The 19,091-nt window shown below is 42.8% G+C and overlaps 1 protein-coding gene across 2 annotated transcripts in view; it reads right to left on the reverse strand.

Moving 5' to 3' along the window:
• The window catches only part of ARHGAP6 (Rho GTPase activating protein 6), a 544,919-nt gene that overhangs the window by 136,093 nt on the left and 389,735 nt on the right, over positions 1–19,091 (reverse strand). For both annotated transcript variants that reach the window (XM_080652454.1, XM_080652455.1), the window contains exon 2: positions 5,332–5,491. In XM_080652454.1, coding sequence (XP_080508580.1) covers positions 5,332–5,491 — 160 coding nt within the window. The remainder of the gene's footprint in view (positions 1–5,331; positions 5,492–19,091) is intronic.

Here is a 19,091-nt window from a genome sequence, read left to right on the forward strand (position 1 = left end):
AGAAGTCTGATATAGGTCTCACTGGGCTAAAATCAAGGTGTCATCAGGGTTGCGGTCCTTTCTAGAAGCTCTAGGAGAATCTGTTTCCTTGCCTTTTCTAGTATCTAGAGGGTGCTTTCATTTTCTGGCTTATGGCCCCTTCCTCCATCTTCAAAGACAGCAACATTGCATTTAGTCATCTCTCTTGCTGACTATAGCTGGGAAAGTTTCACTTCTTTTAAGTACCCACGTGATCAGTGTGGGCCCTCCCAGATAATCCAGGATAGTCTCACTATTTTAGGGACTTTAACTGATAACATCTGCAAAGTTCCTTTTGGCCTGTGAGGTAACATGTTCACAGGTTCCAGGGACAAGGACATGGCCATCATTGGGGGTTGTGGGGGACATTATTCTGCCTACAACACTCTCCACTGCCAGGTGCTTCTCTACTATCATTGAACTCAACTAGAAAATCCCGACTAAGAGATCTGATTAACCAGCTCTGGGGAATTCGAATTGCAAAAAGGTATATTTTGCTTTATTAGTGTTTAGTTGCCAGGATGCTTATTTTGAAATTTAAATTCCCAGACACTAACCTCAAATGAACCTTTTGGACTGCCCTGCAATCCTGCAACGTTGCTGGTCCATTGGTTCCCCCCTCTTCCTCTCCTCTGTCCTCAAACCTCCAATACCTCCTGTCCATCCTCACTCCTAGCATGTAAAATTGCTTCCTATTTCACCGAGAACGGAGAGGAAATCTGGAGTGAAATTATACATGCTCTCCCATCTTCTTCTCATCTACTTGCATCTGTACCATATAACTGATGTGCTTGAGAGGAAGTCAAAGTCCCTACGTGTGCTCTGGATCCCATCCCTGCAGTCCATGCTAGGCAATCACCCTAGTAATTTCCCAACCCCTCAACCTCCTATTCCTCCCTCTCTATGGTGAATCCCAGAAGCTGGTGAACATATTATAATATCATTTATCTGAGCCCTGAAGACACCAGTCTCAAAGAGGGAGGAGTTTCTTCAAACTGATACCCGTAAACAAATCCCTATACTCATCCTAAAGTGGGGAAGAGCTGAAATATGAGCTTAGGTATATTTCCATTTTCATTATACCCATTGTCTCATTAGACTTGCTATCATTTCTTTTGGTTCTAGGTCCACTGTATTTATTTTCCGGAGTAAATAATTCACCCAGTGAATCTGACCCTACTTAGAACCTCCACTTGGGGGTTTGCATGGAACCAAGTGGCCACCCTCCAATCAAAGCTGCCGTCATAACACTCCATGCATTTGAAGGATCTTGGTAAATATTTAATGTCTATAATCATTTGCACAAAACAATAGCCTCAGTAATCCTGGGTGATATCTGTTCATTTCCATCCCACCACACAACCCCTTTCTCCTCCGTAAGAAAATATTTATAAAACATTAGTTCCCGCCCTAGCTGGTTTGGCTCAGTGGATAGAGCTTCGGCCTGCAGACTGAAGGGTCCCAGGTTCGATTCCAGTCAATGGCACATGCCCGGGTTGCAAAGTCCATCCCCAGTAGGGGGTGTTCAGGAGGTAGCCGATCAATGATTCTCTTTCATTATTGACGTTTCTATCTCTCTCTCCCTCTCCATTCCTCTCTGAAATCAAAAATATTTTTAAAAACCACAAAAACCCACACAAACATTAGCTCCCATTTTCTATCAAAATAGTTCCTATAGCATGAACATTTTGGGGCATCTGGATAGAGTGAATCTTTTCCTGAATGTGAAGAACATAGTCTCAGAAATGAGCAATGCAGACAGAACTTCCAGCAGACACATTTTATAAAGTTGTCCGTTTGGTAAAGGTTATTTATTTAGTAGACTCTTTAAAAGCAGGGACAAAGAGGAACGCCAAATTAATTGGGTTTAAAAATAAAGCTACAAATAATATTTGTTCCCTGATATCTTATCTGGTGTGCATCCAATGTAGGTTTCACACAACTTTTTAGAGTCATCATTCCCTCCACTACAAATTGGGTTTGCCAACAACATTTTTTTCTTTCTTTTCTTTTTTTTCTTTTTTTTTTTTGGAACTGAAAGAACATCTATGCTTGTGAAGGGGAGCTAAAACTCTCAGGCCTCACTTGGGCCACCTTGTGAGTTAATGGGGAGAAGGCAGGCCTCATTTCCACCTACACCCAAACCAAGGCAAGGTGAGGCAGGAGGAGGCTGCCCCAGGGGGAAGCAATACCATCCCGACAGTGATTAGTACTCTTTCGCCATCAATTGTCAAAGTGCTCTATTTCTTACTTGAGCTGAGGATCTCTTTGTGTTAGAGTAACATGAAAAGCTACAAGAGGGGCAGGGATTTCCTCCTGGAAGGAGCTGGCTGTGGTTGTAGTGGCAAGGAGCGCATGCCTAGGAAGCTCAGGGAGCAGGGCGGGAGTCAGTGAGATGTGTGTCCCACCAGCCCCTTGCCCTCATCGACCCCTTCCTTCTCCTGACCTCTTAGACCTCCAGCAGAGTCCCAGATTTCAGCTTAAATAATAAAAGTGTCCCTAGGAGAACTCATGCAGCTTAACAAAAAGAAGATAAACAATCCAATCAAAAAATGGGCAACTGATCTAAATAGACACTTTACGAAAGAAGACAGAAGGAAGGCCAAGAGACATATGAAAACCTGCTCAAAGTCACTAATCATCAGAGAGATGCAAATCAAAACAACAATGCGGTACCATCTCACACCTGTCAGAATGGCTATCATCAGCAAATCAACAGACGACAGTGCTGGCGAGGATGCGGAGAAAAAGGAACTCTCGTGCACTGCTGGTGGGAATGCAGACTGGTGCAGCCACTGTGGAGAACAGTATGGAGTTTCCTCAAAAAACTAAAAATGGAACTGCCATTTGACCCAGTGATCCCACTTCTAGGAATATATCCCAAGAAGCTAGAAACACCCATCAGAAAGGATATGTGCACCCCTATGTTCATAGCAGCACAATTCACCATAGCTAAGATTTGGAAACAGCCTAAGTGCCCATCAGCAGGTGAGTGGATTAAAAAACTGTGGTACATCTACACAGTGGAATACTACGCTGCGGTAAAAAAGAAGGAGTTCTTACCATTTGCAACAACATGGATGGAGATGGAGAGCATTATGCTAAGTGAAATAAGCCAGGCAGAGAAAGATAAGTATCACATGATCTCACTCATTTGTTGAACATAATGAACAACATAAACTGATGAACAAAAATAGATCCAGAGACAGAGAAACATCAGTCAGAACGTCAAACCTCAGGGAAGGTAGGGGAGGGTGGGGGTAAGGGGGAGAGATCAAAAAGAAAAAAAAAGTGTCCCTAGGAGTCTCCATCCAATAGAAACTGCGGGATCAGTGTTTCTGTGCTACTGTTTCTAGGCAACAAAACGGAGGCTTTTACTGCAGAGGTGCCCTGACCAAGCTCACAGCTGGAGGGAGTGAGGGGACAATCCTCAAATCCTGTGTTGTTGTTTTTTTAATTTTTTTAAAAATATATTTTATTGATATTTTACAGAGAGGAAGGGAGAGGGATAGAGAGCTAGAAACATTGATGAGAGAGAAACATCGATCAGCTGCCTCCTGCACACCTCCCACTGGGGATGTGCCTGCCTGCAACCAAGGTACATGCCCTTGACCGGGATCGAACCCGGGACTCTTCAGTCCGCAGGCCGATGCTCTATCCACTGAGCCAAACTGGTTTCGGCTCAAATCCTGTTTTTAAGATGTCTAAGCCAGTGCCCTTTTCGTGAGCCACAGATGGGCCAAGGAAACCATACTGCCAGCATGGTTATTTTTAAAAATATATTTTTATTGATTTTGAAGAGGAAGGGAGAGGGAGAGAGAGATAGAAGCATTGATCAGTGCCTCCTGCATACCCCCCACTGAGGATCGAGCCCACAACCCAGGCATGTGCCCTTGACCAGAATCGAACCCGGGACCCTTCAGTCTGCCGGCCAATGCTCTATCCACTGAGCCAAACCAGCCTGGGCTGCCAGCATGGTTACTGACAGACTGTAAGTACGTATCCGTGTATACAGCAAGGCTGCTCAACAACTGCACTTGGGCACTTGGGGCCTGAGAGTGCTTGTTGTGGGGTACTGTCCTGTGGCCTGTAGGGTGACAGCATCCTGGCTTCTACCCAGTACATGTCAGCTGCATCCTTCTCCAAGCTGTGACAACTATGTTTTGCCAGATATATCTGTGTGTGTATGATATGAATTATTTTATAAATAAATATTCCTGATTCATCCCCTCAAGCCCTAGTCAAAGAAAACAAAGTAGAATTTCTTAAGACACTGAAATCCTCCAAAGGAATCTTGTAGCTTTTAGATGCTTGTTATCCCTTTAAATTTCAGACACCCAGCCAATGTTGCTTGTTATGGTGGGTTTACCCTATTTGTGTAACACCATAGCTTTTCATTCTACCTCAGATTACATTTCTGCTCCACGCTAATACAAATCGTAAAGTACCCTTATAGAGGATAGTAAACATTCAGAAACAGACTTTTATAGATGAAAGGATTTCAAATATATGCTTTTTCATCTTTAAGAGAATCAGGACCTGTATTTGTAAGAACATCATACAACCAAGCCTGGCCTTGCTCCAGTGTCACAGTTGTGAACCCCAACATAGACATGCCAAGTGAAGGACTGGACAAAAATGAGTTAACGTTGGCATAATCCCTGATTTGGGGTTTGCATAAGGTCAGATGACAAGTTTAATAGATTGTTAAAACATTCTTTTCAGCTGGTTATTTTGAAATCATGTTGAGATAGCCATGAGTTTTCTTCTAAACCTTTAAGCTGACCTTTCTGAAACTTCTAATTGCTTGTTCTGAAGCCATGTGGACTGTTGGGATATGCACGGCTTTCCTTTTTTAAAGAAACATATTTTTATTGATTTCAGAGAGGAAGGGACAGGGAGAGAGAGAGAGAGAGACATCAATGATGAGAGAACCATTGATCAGCTGCCTCCTGCACGCCCCTGATTGGGGATGGAGCCTGCAACCCGGGCATGTGCCCTGACCGGGAATTGAACCGTGACCTCTTGGTCCACAGGTCGATGCTCAACCCCTGAGCTATGCCGGCCGGGCCACAGCTTTCCTTTTTAATGCCCCGTGTTGACCTTCCCTTTAAGTCAACATATTAGTTGACTTGTAAATTGCCCCTCTTGAACGTGTTTTTTGAAATGGACACTAATGCCAGCCAAGGACTAAGAGGCTACAGTTTCCTTCCTGTGTGACGTCAGCTATGAGCTGACTTTGCGCCCTGCGGCTTTGGCAGAGCGGATGTTTGACTCGCAGTGTCCCTGATGGAATAACAGACAGGGCCTTACCTTTGGGAATGGTGATCTGACAGCTCAGGTCACAGTCCTGCTGCAACTGATAAAAAGCCACTTCCTGCAACCTGGCACGCTCCAGCTCAGAGAGACTCTGGATGGGAACTGATCTTAGCCGTACGCTGCGGCCCGACATGCTGTTCCAGGTGAAGTCACCCTGCAGACCCAGGGGAGAAACAGAAAGAGTTACACAGTCTACCTGGATCTCACAGGTCTCATCCTCTTCGTTAGTAATAAAGTCAAGCAAACTTCACCCTTTTGTTCAAAAATTGCCTCTTGATGCCTAAAATCAAATCCACTCTTCGCTAACCATGGCTTTTCCCAGTTAGTTGCAAACATCAGAATCCCGAGCACCTGCTGGGTGGGGCCCCTGGTCCCATGTAATGATGCACACACAGGCCAAGGAAAATGCTGTGGAAGGTGCTGCCACGGTCCTCCTCCTCTCTTTATTCATTTATTTTTTAATCTTTATTGTTGAAAGTATTACACATGTCCTCTTCCTTCCTTTATTTATTTTTAAATCTTTCTTTTCTTTTCTTTTCTTTTTTAAAATGTATTTTTATTGATTTCAGAGAGGAAGGGAGAGGGATAGAGAGATAGAAACATCAATGATGAGAGAGAATCATTGATAGGCTGTCTCCTGCACGCCCCCTACTAGGGATCAATCCCAAAACCCATGCATGTGCCCTTGACTGGAATCGAACCTGGGACCCTTCAGTCCCCAGGGCGATGCTCTACCCACTGAGCCAAACCAGCTACGGCTTTAAATCTTTATTGTTGAAAGTATTACATATGTTCCCTAATTTCCTCTTTTATTGGATCCCATGGAAACTTTTTGGTTTTGTATCTCAGTAACAGGAAAAACTGCTGCTAATTGCCGTCATGTGCACTAAGATATAGAAGGATAAATGTGTACTGGTATCCTACTATGTGTCAGCGACTGTGCCAAGGGCTTTTTAGTTATTGCCTCCACCAACCTTATGAGGCCGTTACCGCTTTTGACCTTATCTGATATACACTGAGTGGCCAGATTATTATGATCTCTGAATGCATAATAATCTGGCCACTCAGTGTATATTCTATATAATAAAAGGCTAATATGCAAATTGTCCCCTTGACCAGGAGTTCGACCAGCAGGCAGGCCAGCCAACCACCCATGTCCCCTCCCCCTGGCCAGGCTGGCCGGACCCCACCCATGCACAAATTCATGCACAGGGCCTCATATATATATATATATATATATATATATATATATATATATATATATGTGCGCGCACACACACACACACACACACACACACACACTGAGTGGTCAGATTATTATGTGTTCAGAGATCATAATAATCTGGCCACTCAGTGTACATGTAAATTGAATGAATCCATCCCAGACACACAAATGATTTCCTGGTTTAACATTCTTCTATACAGTATATGTCCAAAGTACTGTTTAATCTAAAGAGAAACACTTGTTTTCTTACATTTATGGAACCACCCCGTGCTAGCCTTAAATGAATCACATTCCACACTTTTTTCAGGGGTATTCTTCAAGAGGACAGGATGCACCACCTTGGACTTCTCACATATCCTTGCCTCCCAGATGCTATCACTGGCTAACCACTTTTCATTTATCCCAATCTACAACAATTTTTTTACCTCTTCAAGTGCCTGTGATTGTTGTTTTGTGAGCATGTTCACACCCTTACCAACACTGGTGCTCTTGATGGCCTCTTTATGTTTTAAAATTGTGCTAATCACATTTGGCCTGCAACAAAAACATTCTCTCCTTTGTTTGTTGCATGAGAGATGCTTTGGATCATGCAGAGGTATCTGCATGAAAGGGTTGTCAGGTCAAGAACTGGAGTTTTATTCCAAAACTGGTATAGTTTTTAATGGAACAACTCGGTCTAGAACCAAATTGTTTGATATTGGAGATATTAGAGAACTGAGGTTTGACTGTCACTGTTTCACTGATGGTTCACTACATGTTACAGTTGCACCATACCAATGTAAGTATTAGTAATAAGGGAAGTTGGGTATGGGGTATATGGGTATTATCTTCACAATTTTTCTGTAAATCTAAAACTATTCTAAAATAAAACATCCATTAAAACAACACATAACATACTAGGTGATGGTGATATCTGGGGGATAGTGGAATGGACCACTGAATGGATGGGGGTGTATGGGAAATGGCTTAGAGGAAACACCACCGCCCTGCCATATGCTGGACAGTAATTGAACTAGAGGAAATGAGGGAGAGAGAGGTCAGTTTGAGAAAACTTTTAGGAGGTATTGAGGAAGCTCCCCTTTCTCTAACCAGAGCATCTGAGTCTTCTGCATCCTCCCCCTCCTCCCCCTCCTGGATGGTCAAGCTGAGGCTTTTTGATGTCAGGCCACACCATGGCAACCACTGACTGTTGGCCAAGCAGAGCTGAAGGGTGTGGCTCCTCATTGTCCTAGAGAGTATATATAGAGGCCAGGAGCCTTGGAGTAGGGTCTGCTGCTACAACAAAGCCAAAGTTACTAAGAAAATACTGTAGACTAGTTTAGATAACGAATCAGATTCCAACCACAAGGATGGACGAAGACACTTCAAGTACTAAAGTGAATTGGAAGTCCTTTTCCCAACTCAGTGAGGAAGAAAAGGATGAGGTCAGACTACCCTACCCATATGCTTCCTCTTCCCCAATAATTCCTCACCCAAGATTCTGGCCTTGTGCTTTTTTGGCACAGACACTTCCTCGTTCAATACATTGTCATTCTATTACAAGCCCCATTCCCACCCATTTCCCAATTTCTTCCCAAAACCAATGACTTTCTGTGTTTAACTTGTTTCCCAACTAGGTGACGAAGATAATGGCTTTGGTAAATTTGGTCATTAAGCAGAGTGAAGACAAGAAGGAGAAAGACAAAAAGAAGCAGATAATGGTATTTTACTATAGGAAAGGTAGAAAACCTCCAGTAAGCAAGCCAACAAACGATCAAGAAGTTCCTGAGTGTTCTTCTACCACCAGTGATGCCCAGGCCCTACCAGAGGAAGACCCTTAAGTATGTGTGGGCTCTCTATAGAAAAATGCTTAAGAAATGGGCATTATGAAGGAATCAAAACATAAATGGTCTCCTTGAATAAACACGAGCATGTGTATAAAGGAAATGTGTTTGTATTTTTGTGTGTTCTCTGATGATGGGGAGGGAACAAAGGAGGGGGCAGGTATGTGAGAAGGGAGGGACGCAGAATTCTACAAGTTTGGGCACCAGACCAGCCATTCCATAGTTAGCCAGACACTGAGAATAAGGACAAAGTGAAGACTGAAGATGAACTTTTTCCTTAACACTTTATCATACTGGCAAGAAGAAAAGAAGCTGTTGTTTCTGCTTGTGTTTGGCATTAGGGGTGAGGGGTGGCGGTGCTGGGGTTGATAGGGAACAGAGTGTTGTTTGAGGGTTGGCAGTGTGTAATAATGAATCTGATTTCCATTCTAGATGTTAGACTATGGACAGCTTTAAGCCTCATTCATTTCTCTTCCCTATTGAGCCAACATTTGGAGAAGGTGATAAAAAAGGGGTTTCTGATCATAAAATAGATACAAATATGTCTGAACTTAACCATTAGAACTATTGTATTGCCTCAGTTTCCCATAGTCAAAGCACCTATTGTCCTAAAATATTTTCTAGTGCACAATGGCAATCTGAACTAATGAATAGCCAAATAAACCTTTTTCCCTTATAATCAGCTTGAAAAAATGTTACCCTGTGGACCTTCCTCTCTACTTATCAAATAAAACCTTTCACTCTTGTTGAAAAAGGACCCAATGTAAATGAAAACAGGACCTTCACAGATAGACACCCATTATATTATTCTGGTCAAGGGCACATGCCAGGGTTGCCAGCTTGATCCCCAGTGTGGGGCATGCAGGAGGTAGCCAATCAATGAGTCTCTCTCATCATTGATGTTTCTATCTTTCTCGATGTCGGAAACCAATCATTGTCCCACTAGCAGAAAGGTGTGGACAAGGAACCTGGAAGGCTGGTTAACCTTAAATGCTCTGAAAGGTCAGAGCTAATCACTCACTGTTTAGTTGAGACATTGGTAGCTGAAGCAGCCTCCACCTGTTAGTCTTATGTAAATTATTACTGATTGGCTATTATTGGAATTGCCTGCCTAAAGGCTATGGGTGTATCCCATAATCTTAATAAAAGGGATAGCAAGGCCACAGTGGGGTGTAGTCCTCCCTCTAGAGGTGGGCTCCCGCCTGGCCCCCAATATAGCCAAATTAATACTTTTCTAGTCTCTTTCATTTGTGTGCGGCCTCCTCCAGAACCCGAACCCTGAACCTGAACCCTGAACCACGTGGGACGTGAAAGGGGTTCCTGCCTCTCTCTTTCCGTCTCCCTCACTCTCTGAAATCAATAAAAATGTATTTGTATAAAAAACAGAGAACAAAACAAAACCAAAAAAAGCCCAGGAAATTCTTTAAAAAGTGAAGTATGGTTTCTACTTTAACACCATCATAAAGTCAAAAAAAATCTTAAGTCCAACTATTATTAAGTCCAGCATTGTCTATACTTATTATACATTATATTAATATTATAGAAATATATGTTATATGTAAATGTAATATATTATAGATGAAATTGAGGCTTGGGGAAATTAAGTAATTTCCTCCAGGTCATAAAACTTAACAAAATTTGGAACCAACCAGGACTCAAGCTAAAAATGTTATGCCTTTAAACTCTGTGCTAAATTATAACTTCTGACTTCCTATTTACAGGAGTCTAATGAGATATTTTGGTCACAATAAGTACAGATATATGATAAATAAGAACTGCACATATTTTTATAGGCATGAGACACTGATGATAAATTACTCCACATCAAAGCATCAAAGCTGTTCTGGTCAAGATGGCGGCATACCATAGAGTCAAGAGTTTGGATATTCCAGTAGGATAACAACAAAAACAAAAAACCAGAATGAAATAAAAACCTATTCTGAAATAAATAAAAAAAAAAAGAATCAAAGCAAAGATTCCCACAATCCTGGCTACATTTGTGTGTGCACACACACCTCTCTGATGTCCATTGGGAGTGAATGGCTCTACCCCTGGTGCAGACATTGAGAAAGTGATGGCCTATGAAACAATACTTCACAATCCTCTGAGGATGATGTCTTTACGTAAGATGACTTCCTGTGAATTACAGAGGTCAACTGAGGCACAACAACTTTGAAGAGGTGCCTATGTTTCCAGCAACAGTCAGGAAAAGTTCCAGAAGAAAGGAACAGTGCTGGCCCCCACAGGCACTGCCAAGGATTTGCTGTGGATGTGTAGAACACTTAGGAATCCCACAAGACTTCACCATCCTCATCACTCATCTTCAAGGAGGGAGGCAGAGAGACTGGCACCAGCAACTATGAAAATACCTTTGTTCCCTACTGGCAGCAAATTCCTGCTTTGAATATTCATTTCAAAGAGTGAATGGTACTATGTTAAAGCTTTGATATTTTCCCTCTTTTTTTGGGATTTAATTTATTTATTCATTCATTTATTTTAAAATGGAGATATTATACTCCAGTAGGGACAGAAAAGAGACAAAGTAAGTGAAGGGTATAGTGTATTAAAGAATGATAACTGCTAGGGAGGGAACACAATACCAGGAAGGGGCAATGAGTGTGAGCAGAGGACAGGGATGCACAGCTTCAGAGAGCGTGGCCAGGAAAGACCCCGCAGAGAAGGCCATGTCTGGCAGGAGTTAAAGGAAGTGAGGGTTTTTTGTTTGTTGGTCTTCACATGTATGAATCTGCATCAGAGGATAATGATGAAAACTATCAGGAGCTCAGGACGGGCTCAGGGAACATGACGTGAGAGCGAATCTGGAGAGAGGAGCAAGTGAGCAAGTCTAGACAAAGCGGGCAGGCTGCAGTCCCATTTGGTGAACTGAATAAAATTCTTCCAGGTCCAGAGTATTTGGAAGATCTTTCTTTCTTTTTCTGGTGCAACTGGGCTAAGCACACGTCAGTTAGGAGTTAAGGATTCAGGCCCTGGTTGTACCCTTCACTCACACCCTTAAAGCATCATGAAGTACAAGATCAGTGAGTTGCTTCCCCCGACAAATGGGAAGTTTCAGATGACTCAGTGACTTTTAAATGTGAAGTTTAGCTATCTAAAGGAGCCAACTGCTATTTGAAGCGTCAAAATGGAATTACATACCTATATTTTAAAGCATTTAAAAATGTGGGCTCCAACGGGCTACTTATCTCTATTTAGCACGTGTTGGCTACCTCTTTCTATAAAAGGCCAGGTACTAAATATTTCAGGCTTTATAGGCCATGGGGTCTCTGCCAAAACTACTCAATTTTGCCTTTGTGGCATGAAAGCAGTCACAGACAATCCATAAATGGGTGTGGTAATGTTCCAATGAAACTCCACTTACAAAAAAAAGGTGGAAAGCTGAATTTGGCCAGTGGGCTGTAGTCTGCCAACCCCTGAACCATAGCTTATGACTGAAATAAACTAAGCCCCAGAAAACACATTTTATTTTTATTTACTATGTCCACCTGGTTAAATAATTCAAACAAAATTTCATAAGTACCTAATACAGTACTAGGCTTGGAATTATCAAAAAGTTTAACTCCTTAAGGACACAGTCCTGTCCTTAAGGAGTTAAACTGTGGTAAAAAGAACGCATGCACTCCATAACATATGGAGATTGTGACACTCCAAGTAAGTACCAAATGCAATGAGTACCTGAGAGAAAAGGCTTGGACCTTCTGGCTGGGGGATCAAGAGAGGCTTAATAGAGAAGGCAGTGTTTCAATGGAGACTTGAGAGTTGAATAAGAGGAGTAAGGCTTTGCCCGGTGGAAATGCAACAGTGGAAAAAACAGTGGTTGCCAAGGCAAATGAGTTTGAGAGAACAGGCTTGTTTTGGGAAATTACAAGGTGGAAAGGAGGAAAAGAGCAGGAGGCAAAGCCATGTGGACGTCAGGGCCAGATCCTGGAGGGCTTCCTCCGCAGGCATTGCAAAGCAGGTTGGATTTGACTTGCCATCAAGGAACCTCCAGTAATAGAGAAACATGCTCAGACTGACATATAGGAAGGAAGATTGCAAACAAATTTCCATAGGATTGAGAGAAAGGCCAAGTTGAAGATGTAGAAATCAGAAAAGATGCTGGGCTGGGTAAGATGATGATTCAAATTGGGACAGAGGGACACTCAGAACCACACAGAGGCTTGGGGATAAACTGGATACAGCGGTGGGGTGGGAAAGAAGTAACTGAGGATGAGTCTTAAGTTTCTATCTTGAGCAACTGGGAGGATAGTACACTAATCACCAAGATAAGAAAGAGCAGGAGGGAATTATGTTTTATGGGGAAAGAAGAAAAATGTTCAAGCTTTGACATTCTTAAAATGATAATCTTATTTAAAAAATAAATAAATAAATAAATAAAATGCATTCCCAAATCTGGCAAAACAGAACCTGGCCAGTGTAGATCTTTCTTGAGCCTTCATTTTCTTCTCCCAACTATGACAGTTCCAAATGCAATCAAGTATTACATAGTTTTGAAACTTCACGAATGACTACATACTTAGCATAATAAAAGGTGAAGCATGATGCTTTAAATTTCTCTTAGTCCATTATATATCACAGCCTGTGATTCTTCTTGGATTTTTAAACTTCTTTAGTAAATTTGAAGTTCTTAGCCAAAAGAGAGAAAAACCTTGGTCTATTTGTAATGACTTGAATGTATGGAGTTATTTTCTCCTGAGACTAGTTCTTGTAGCAGCTGATGGCTCAGTAGAAAGCTACAGGCAAATCCCAGAAACAGACATGACTGTGGTGCTTTCCTGAAAGCACAGCAGCTGCATTAGGCCCTGGAAGAGCCATTGTCTCTAGAGCCAATTGGTTCTTAAGCCCATGCTTAGCCCATGGCTGAAAAAAAACAATTTTCCTAGGAGAGAAGGTTATCGAATAATAAACAAAGAGGGACTTCACAGGTGTCTCCAAAGGTACCTGTTATCAAGTGGGCAGCATCTATATATATAAAAGCCTAAGCAGCCATTACAACCAGATGACCAGATGACTGGCTAGTAGCTATGATGCACACTGACCACCAGGGGGCAGAACTCAACACAGGAGCTGCCCCTGGTGGTTGGTGTGTTCCCACAGCCAACCTCCCACAGCTGGCCAACCTCCCGTGGTCCCTTCCCCTGGCCAGCCGGACCCGATGGGCCCTGATCCAGTCTGGGCGAGATGGCCCCGATCGGCCCCGATTGCTGGCCAGGCCGAGGGACCCCAATCATGCTTGAATTTGTGCACCGGGCCTCTAGTATTAAATAATAATGATATAGTTCAGTTAAAGTTTTGATTATAGGTAATGGACTAAGTTGTCTCCTAATCCATTATATACACAAACTTGAAAAACTAAAAGCTAAGGAATTTGTATAGACCTGGAAGAGTCTGTATGGGCTACTGCAGTTTGTCAACCTCCCATCCCTCCGCCCTCTGTCTTTCCACCCTCCAGCATCTCATTCTTCTGCTATCTGCCACTCAACAGTAATGAACACATCAAATACTCCGCATCTTCCTCTATGTCCCAGTTCTTTCATTGCTCCCAATCCATATTTCTACCACTCTGAATTTTAATAGGATTTTTTTCAAATGAAGAACATGCAGTTTCAACAGGTTTTTAAAAGCCGTAATATGTTAGGTCCATTACTGAGAAATGATAGAATTAGCACAATTAACACACAGGCTAAAACCATATTCATTAAGAGCCAAGTTCAGTGTCAAGTAAACATCACAATACAATCACTAGGAAACACTGCAAACATTAAGTCTTAAAACTACAGTTCTGTTGCTTTTAAAACACATGATGATTTAGTGTTGGTTCACAATGAGTTACTTGGTCTACTGCATTCACCTTCCTAATTTCAATCCACATCATCTTTTAAGATTCATTTGTTTAAAGAGCCTTTCCTCAAAACATTCACCCAATGTCTATCCAAATTATCACAGGGTTTGAATTGGGGTGCTCACAGTTAAGAACATAGAAGTCTAAAGTAAGTCCGTTTCTTTCTCGTCCTCATCCGCTCTCTATTCAGGCTACTATAGCTGAGGATGTATTCTGCAGACATGGCTCCCATGGGAACTACATAGATGGGTGTTGGGAGAGTCATTGAGCAAATCCATGAAGTTTCACATCTCTTCAGTTGCCTCTTCTGAAATTTCCAAGGGGTCACATTGTTTATGTGCTCAAAGTATATTTGTCTTTACATATGAAAATGATCAAATATATTCAAGGAAAATAGACTAATAATCCAGAGGTTCTGATTCAGTTTTCAGGGATGCAGTTGGGCATCCATATGTTTAGTTTCCTGATTGATTGTCCCAGGCAGCCAGGATTGAGAAGCACCAAGCTCCAGGGTTGATCAGATTCAGGTTTGAGTTTACACCCCATCATTCAGTTTGTTTGTAGTACGTCTGCTGTTCCAAAAACAAATTTAAGAAATTCTCCACCACCAAAGAAAGATGCAAACCTACCACCAGAAATAAGGTTACTTCTATGATAATTATATGGTCAAGATGCTACATTTTGAAACAAAAGTTCACTGTAACCCAACCAGGAGTAGCATGTCTTGCTTTCTTTTATTGAACAAATGTAGTAATGACATAATCCTTATTCGTTCACTCAACAACACAAATGTTTTGAACCTGACACTCAGAATCTAAAGCCTATCCTCTTAGCCACTACCATATCCTGGCTGGTGGTTATGAGCTTGAGAGATGCCATTCAGCCTGCCTTTTGCTCTGCAGAGGTAGAGAAAAGTACAGCATGGATTTACCAGATAGGAGATCTGGCAGACGGAACAATACTTCCCGTTCCCCAAATGGACGAGTCCTAATCCCCTCCACCTTTGAACATGCTACCTTACCTAGCAAAAAGATCTTTGTAGATGTGATTAAGTTAAGGGATCCTGAGACAGGAAGATTATTCTGGATTATTCAGATGAGTCCAAGCTAATCACAAGAGTCCTTACAAGAGGAAGGCAGGTTTGGTAGAGTCAGAGAAGCAGTGTGTGTGTGTGTGTGTGTGTGTGTGTGTGTGTGAGAGAGAGAGAGAGAGAGAGAGAGAGAGAGAGAGAGAGAGAGAGAGAGAGAGAGAGAGAGAATTGAAGATGTTAGAGTGCTAGCTTTAAACATGGACAAAGGAGCCATGAGCAAAGAAATGAAGGCATCCTCTAGAAGGTGGAAAAGGTAAGGGACAGATTCTGCCCCCCAGAGCCTCCAGAAGGAATGTAGCTTTTGATTTTATCCCAGTAAGACCCATTTAGACTTTTGACCTCCAGAACTGCAAGATGTTCAACCTGTGATGGTTTAAGTTCTGGTAACTTGTTGCATTAACAATAGGAAATTAATACAGGAGAAGTAGGAGGGAGAATTAGAAAAGGAGATTGGAGGGTGAAGGGGATTGTGTTGAGAAGAGGGTACACTCCCAGACACTTCAACAAGTAAGTCTTGACCTCCTATCAGATTCTTATCTCTGCTGGAACTACTCAGCTCTGCCAATAAAGCAAACTAGGAGCCATAAATCACACACAAATAAAAGTTCCAATAAAACTTTACTCCTGGGCACTAAAATTCAAATCTCATGTACTTTTCATGTTCATGTCACAAGTATTGTTATTCTTTGATTTACTTCAATCATTTAAAAAGGTAAAAACCATTCTTAGCTTGCAGGTCAAACAAAAACAGGCAGTAGGCTGGATTTGCCCCACTGGCCATAGTTTTGTTGACTCCTGATATAGATATTAGGGTCATTGAGTACCCTACACATGTTTATTTAGCATCTACTATCATGTGCCAGAAACCCAGGCCTAGGACCCTGCGTCATGACCTATATTCACCAGCTAAATTCATGAGGGCAAGAACCTTGTCTGGTTTATTTGCACTGGTGTTTCCACTATCTCAGACAGTATCTGGTACTTAATTGTCACTGAATAAATATTTATCTGTCAAGGGACTAAATGAATTAGGTACATCGAGTTCAATAAGAAGCTGGAAACTAACCAAGCCATGTAATGTTGCATCTATGAGGGAGAATGTCTTCTGGATTTGAATAAAATGCTAAGAAACAGTCTGTTGAAACAGACTGTGATGAGCCAACAAATGCCTGTATGTGAGGGCAGAAAATAAACTTAGTAATATCAGACTTGAGGAAAATGAATCCATGACAACCACACTCACCCATCAGACCTCACATGAGCAGGAAGGTAAGAATACAAAGGTCAATGGTGCCTTGTCACCTTCATGACATGGGCCATGGGTTAATAAAGAAGCACCCAGAGAATGCAAAAACCCACTGGCATGGCCTACAATGTGTTTCTGGCTGTTTCTCAACTCCCAAATGCATGCTCCAGGTCAGCATTTTTCTATGGTGACTGTTTATCTCATAAATGGATGACTCATTTTAAGGCTCTCTGGGTCCAGTCTTTTGGGTGGTCATCATAGAATTCTTTTTAAAGACTGAAAGTGGGTGATTTCAACTTTGTTTCAATTTCATAAATGTAAGTGAAGTTGAAACTGACCCAATGTTTCTGGATAGACTAAGGGCTCTTACAATGATAAAAATGTCCTTTCATTCTGGGGAGCCGTGAAACTACACTAATAAAGGGTAGCGATACGATACCAAATGATATAGCACAGTGGTTCTTGGGGGTGATTTTGCCCCCTCAGGAAACATTTGGCAATGTCTCCAAACAGTTTTTACTATAATGACTCTGGGAAGGTGCTACAGGCATCTAGTGGGTAGAGGTCATGGTTCTGCTCAACATCTTACAATGCATAGGACAGCCCCCCCCCCCAATAAAGAACTATCTGGCCCCAAATTTCCACAGTACAGAGGTTGAGAAACCCTGGCCCAAATTACATAGAATCACTTAAAATGATGGTGCCAGGAGATATTAACAATCATGTATGAGTTTTGTTTACCATTAAAGGCATGCATTATATATTCTTATGTATATTATGCATTATTATGTATACTAGAGGCCCAGCACATGAAATTCATGTGCGGGTATGGTCCCTAGGCCTGGCCTGCGATCAGGGCCATCTTCCCTGGCTGCCCACAGCCGGTTCCGACCCCCGCCGCCACCCACCCCCAGATCCCCATTGGTCATCGGGTGATCGGTGCCTAATGGCCGGGGGAAGGGACCAAGAGGTCGGCTGTTCCCACCTGCTTGCTGGCCCCGCCCCCTCCGCAGGTCACCCTCTGTGTGGGGGGCAACCAGCGGGGTGGGGGCCTTGGCCTGGCACCGCCTGTGTCCCCCACCACCCAACCCCAGTTTCCCGTTCACCATCAAGCAATTGGAGCCTGCTGACTGGGGAAAGGGACCGAGAGGTGGTCAGTGAGCCTCACAGTGACTTGTCCAGCAGTCGCTCTGGTCATTCTGCCATTAGGGTCAATTTGCATATTACCCTTTTATTATATAGCATTATACATGTATTATTTTGTATATCTATATATATATAAGCCTAAGCGACCTTTACGACTGAATGACCAGAATGACCAGAACCACCGGAACAACCGGCCAACTGGTTGCTATGATGCGCACTGACCACCAGGGGGCAGATGGTCAATGCAGGAGCTGCCCCCTGGTGGTCAGTGCGCTCCCACAGTGGGAGTGCTGCTCAGCCAGAAGCCGGGCTCACGGCTGACAAGCGCAGCTGCAGCTGCAGGAGCCTCTCCTGCCTCCGCAGCAGCGCTACTGGCGGCAGCGGCAGCAGACATAGCGGGGCTGGGATGAGCGGCAGTGGAGCAGTGCCCGCCCTGGCTGGGGCTCCTCCCTGGCTGCCTCCACTTCGGCACTGCTACATCCCTCAGATTCATGCACCAGTGTGGTCCCTTGGCCTGGCCTGTGGGGATCAGACCGAAACTGGCTCTCCGACATCCCCCGAGGGGTCCCAGATTGTGAGAGGGTGCAGGCCAGGCTGAGGATGAATCTGTGCACCGGGCCTCTAGTAATGTAAATAAACAATCATACAAGTTATTGAACACTAGCGTGAAGAAGTACAAATACCACTAAGAAACTTAAAAGAGAAAAACTAAATGGAAAGTCTCAATATGATAGACACCACATTAACTGGAGAACAACTCACCAGAAGTATTAACTAAAGAGGTTTTCTTCCCACCAGAAGTATATGTCTCCATATTCAGAAAAAAAGAAGCAAAAGACAAATGAAAAAAAAATCAACAACCTAATAGCTGTGATTTATTCAGAAAGGTCATTGTTTTGAGCTGAATTGCATCTTTCCAAACAGACTTGATTTTCCCATGAACTAAAATTGATTGAAATAATTTTGGTTTTGGTCTCTCCCACATTGTTTTCTTCTGTCCTTGAGTCTAGTTTCTAATTGCAGCATCTCTTTAACCTCAACTGACTGTAAACTTTCCAAGGTCAAGGGAGCCAACAAGGAGTGAGGCAGGGCTGCTCAGAATACAACCTGCAGACCTAGGGCCATAGAATTCCCTGGGTAGATGATGCTTCTTAAATACGCAGGTTTCCGGGCTCTAAGGCAGACTTATAAAATCTGGGTCATAAGAAACAGAGCTTAAGCACCTTTATAAAAAGCCATCATTGCCGATGATTATTATTTTTGCACAATGAAGGTTGAGACCCACTGGTGTGATGGTGAGGACTGGGTTTAAATAGATTCAGAATATCTCTGAGCCTCAGTTTCCTCATCAATAAGATGGAGCA

This window comes from Plecotus auritus, assembly GCF_963455305.1.
Source record: "Plecotus auritus genome assembly, chromosome: X".
NCBI classification, from domain to species: domain Eukaryota; kingdom Metazoa; phylum Chordata; class Mammalia; order Chiroptera; family Vespertilionidae; genus Plecotus; species Plecotus auritus.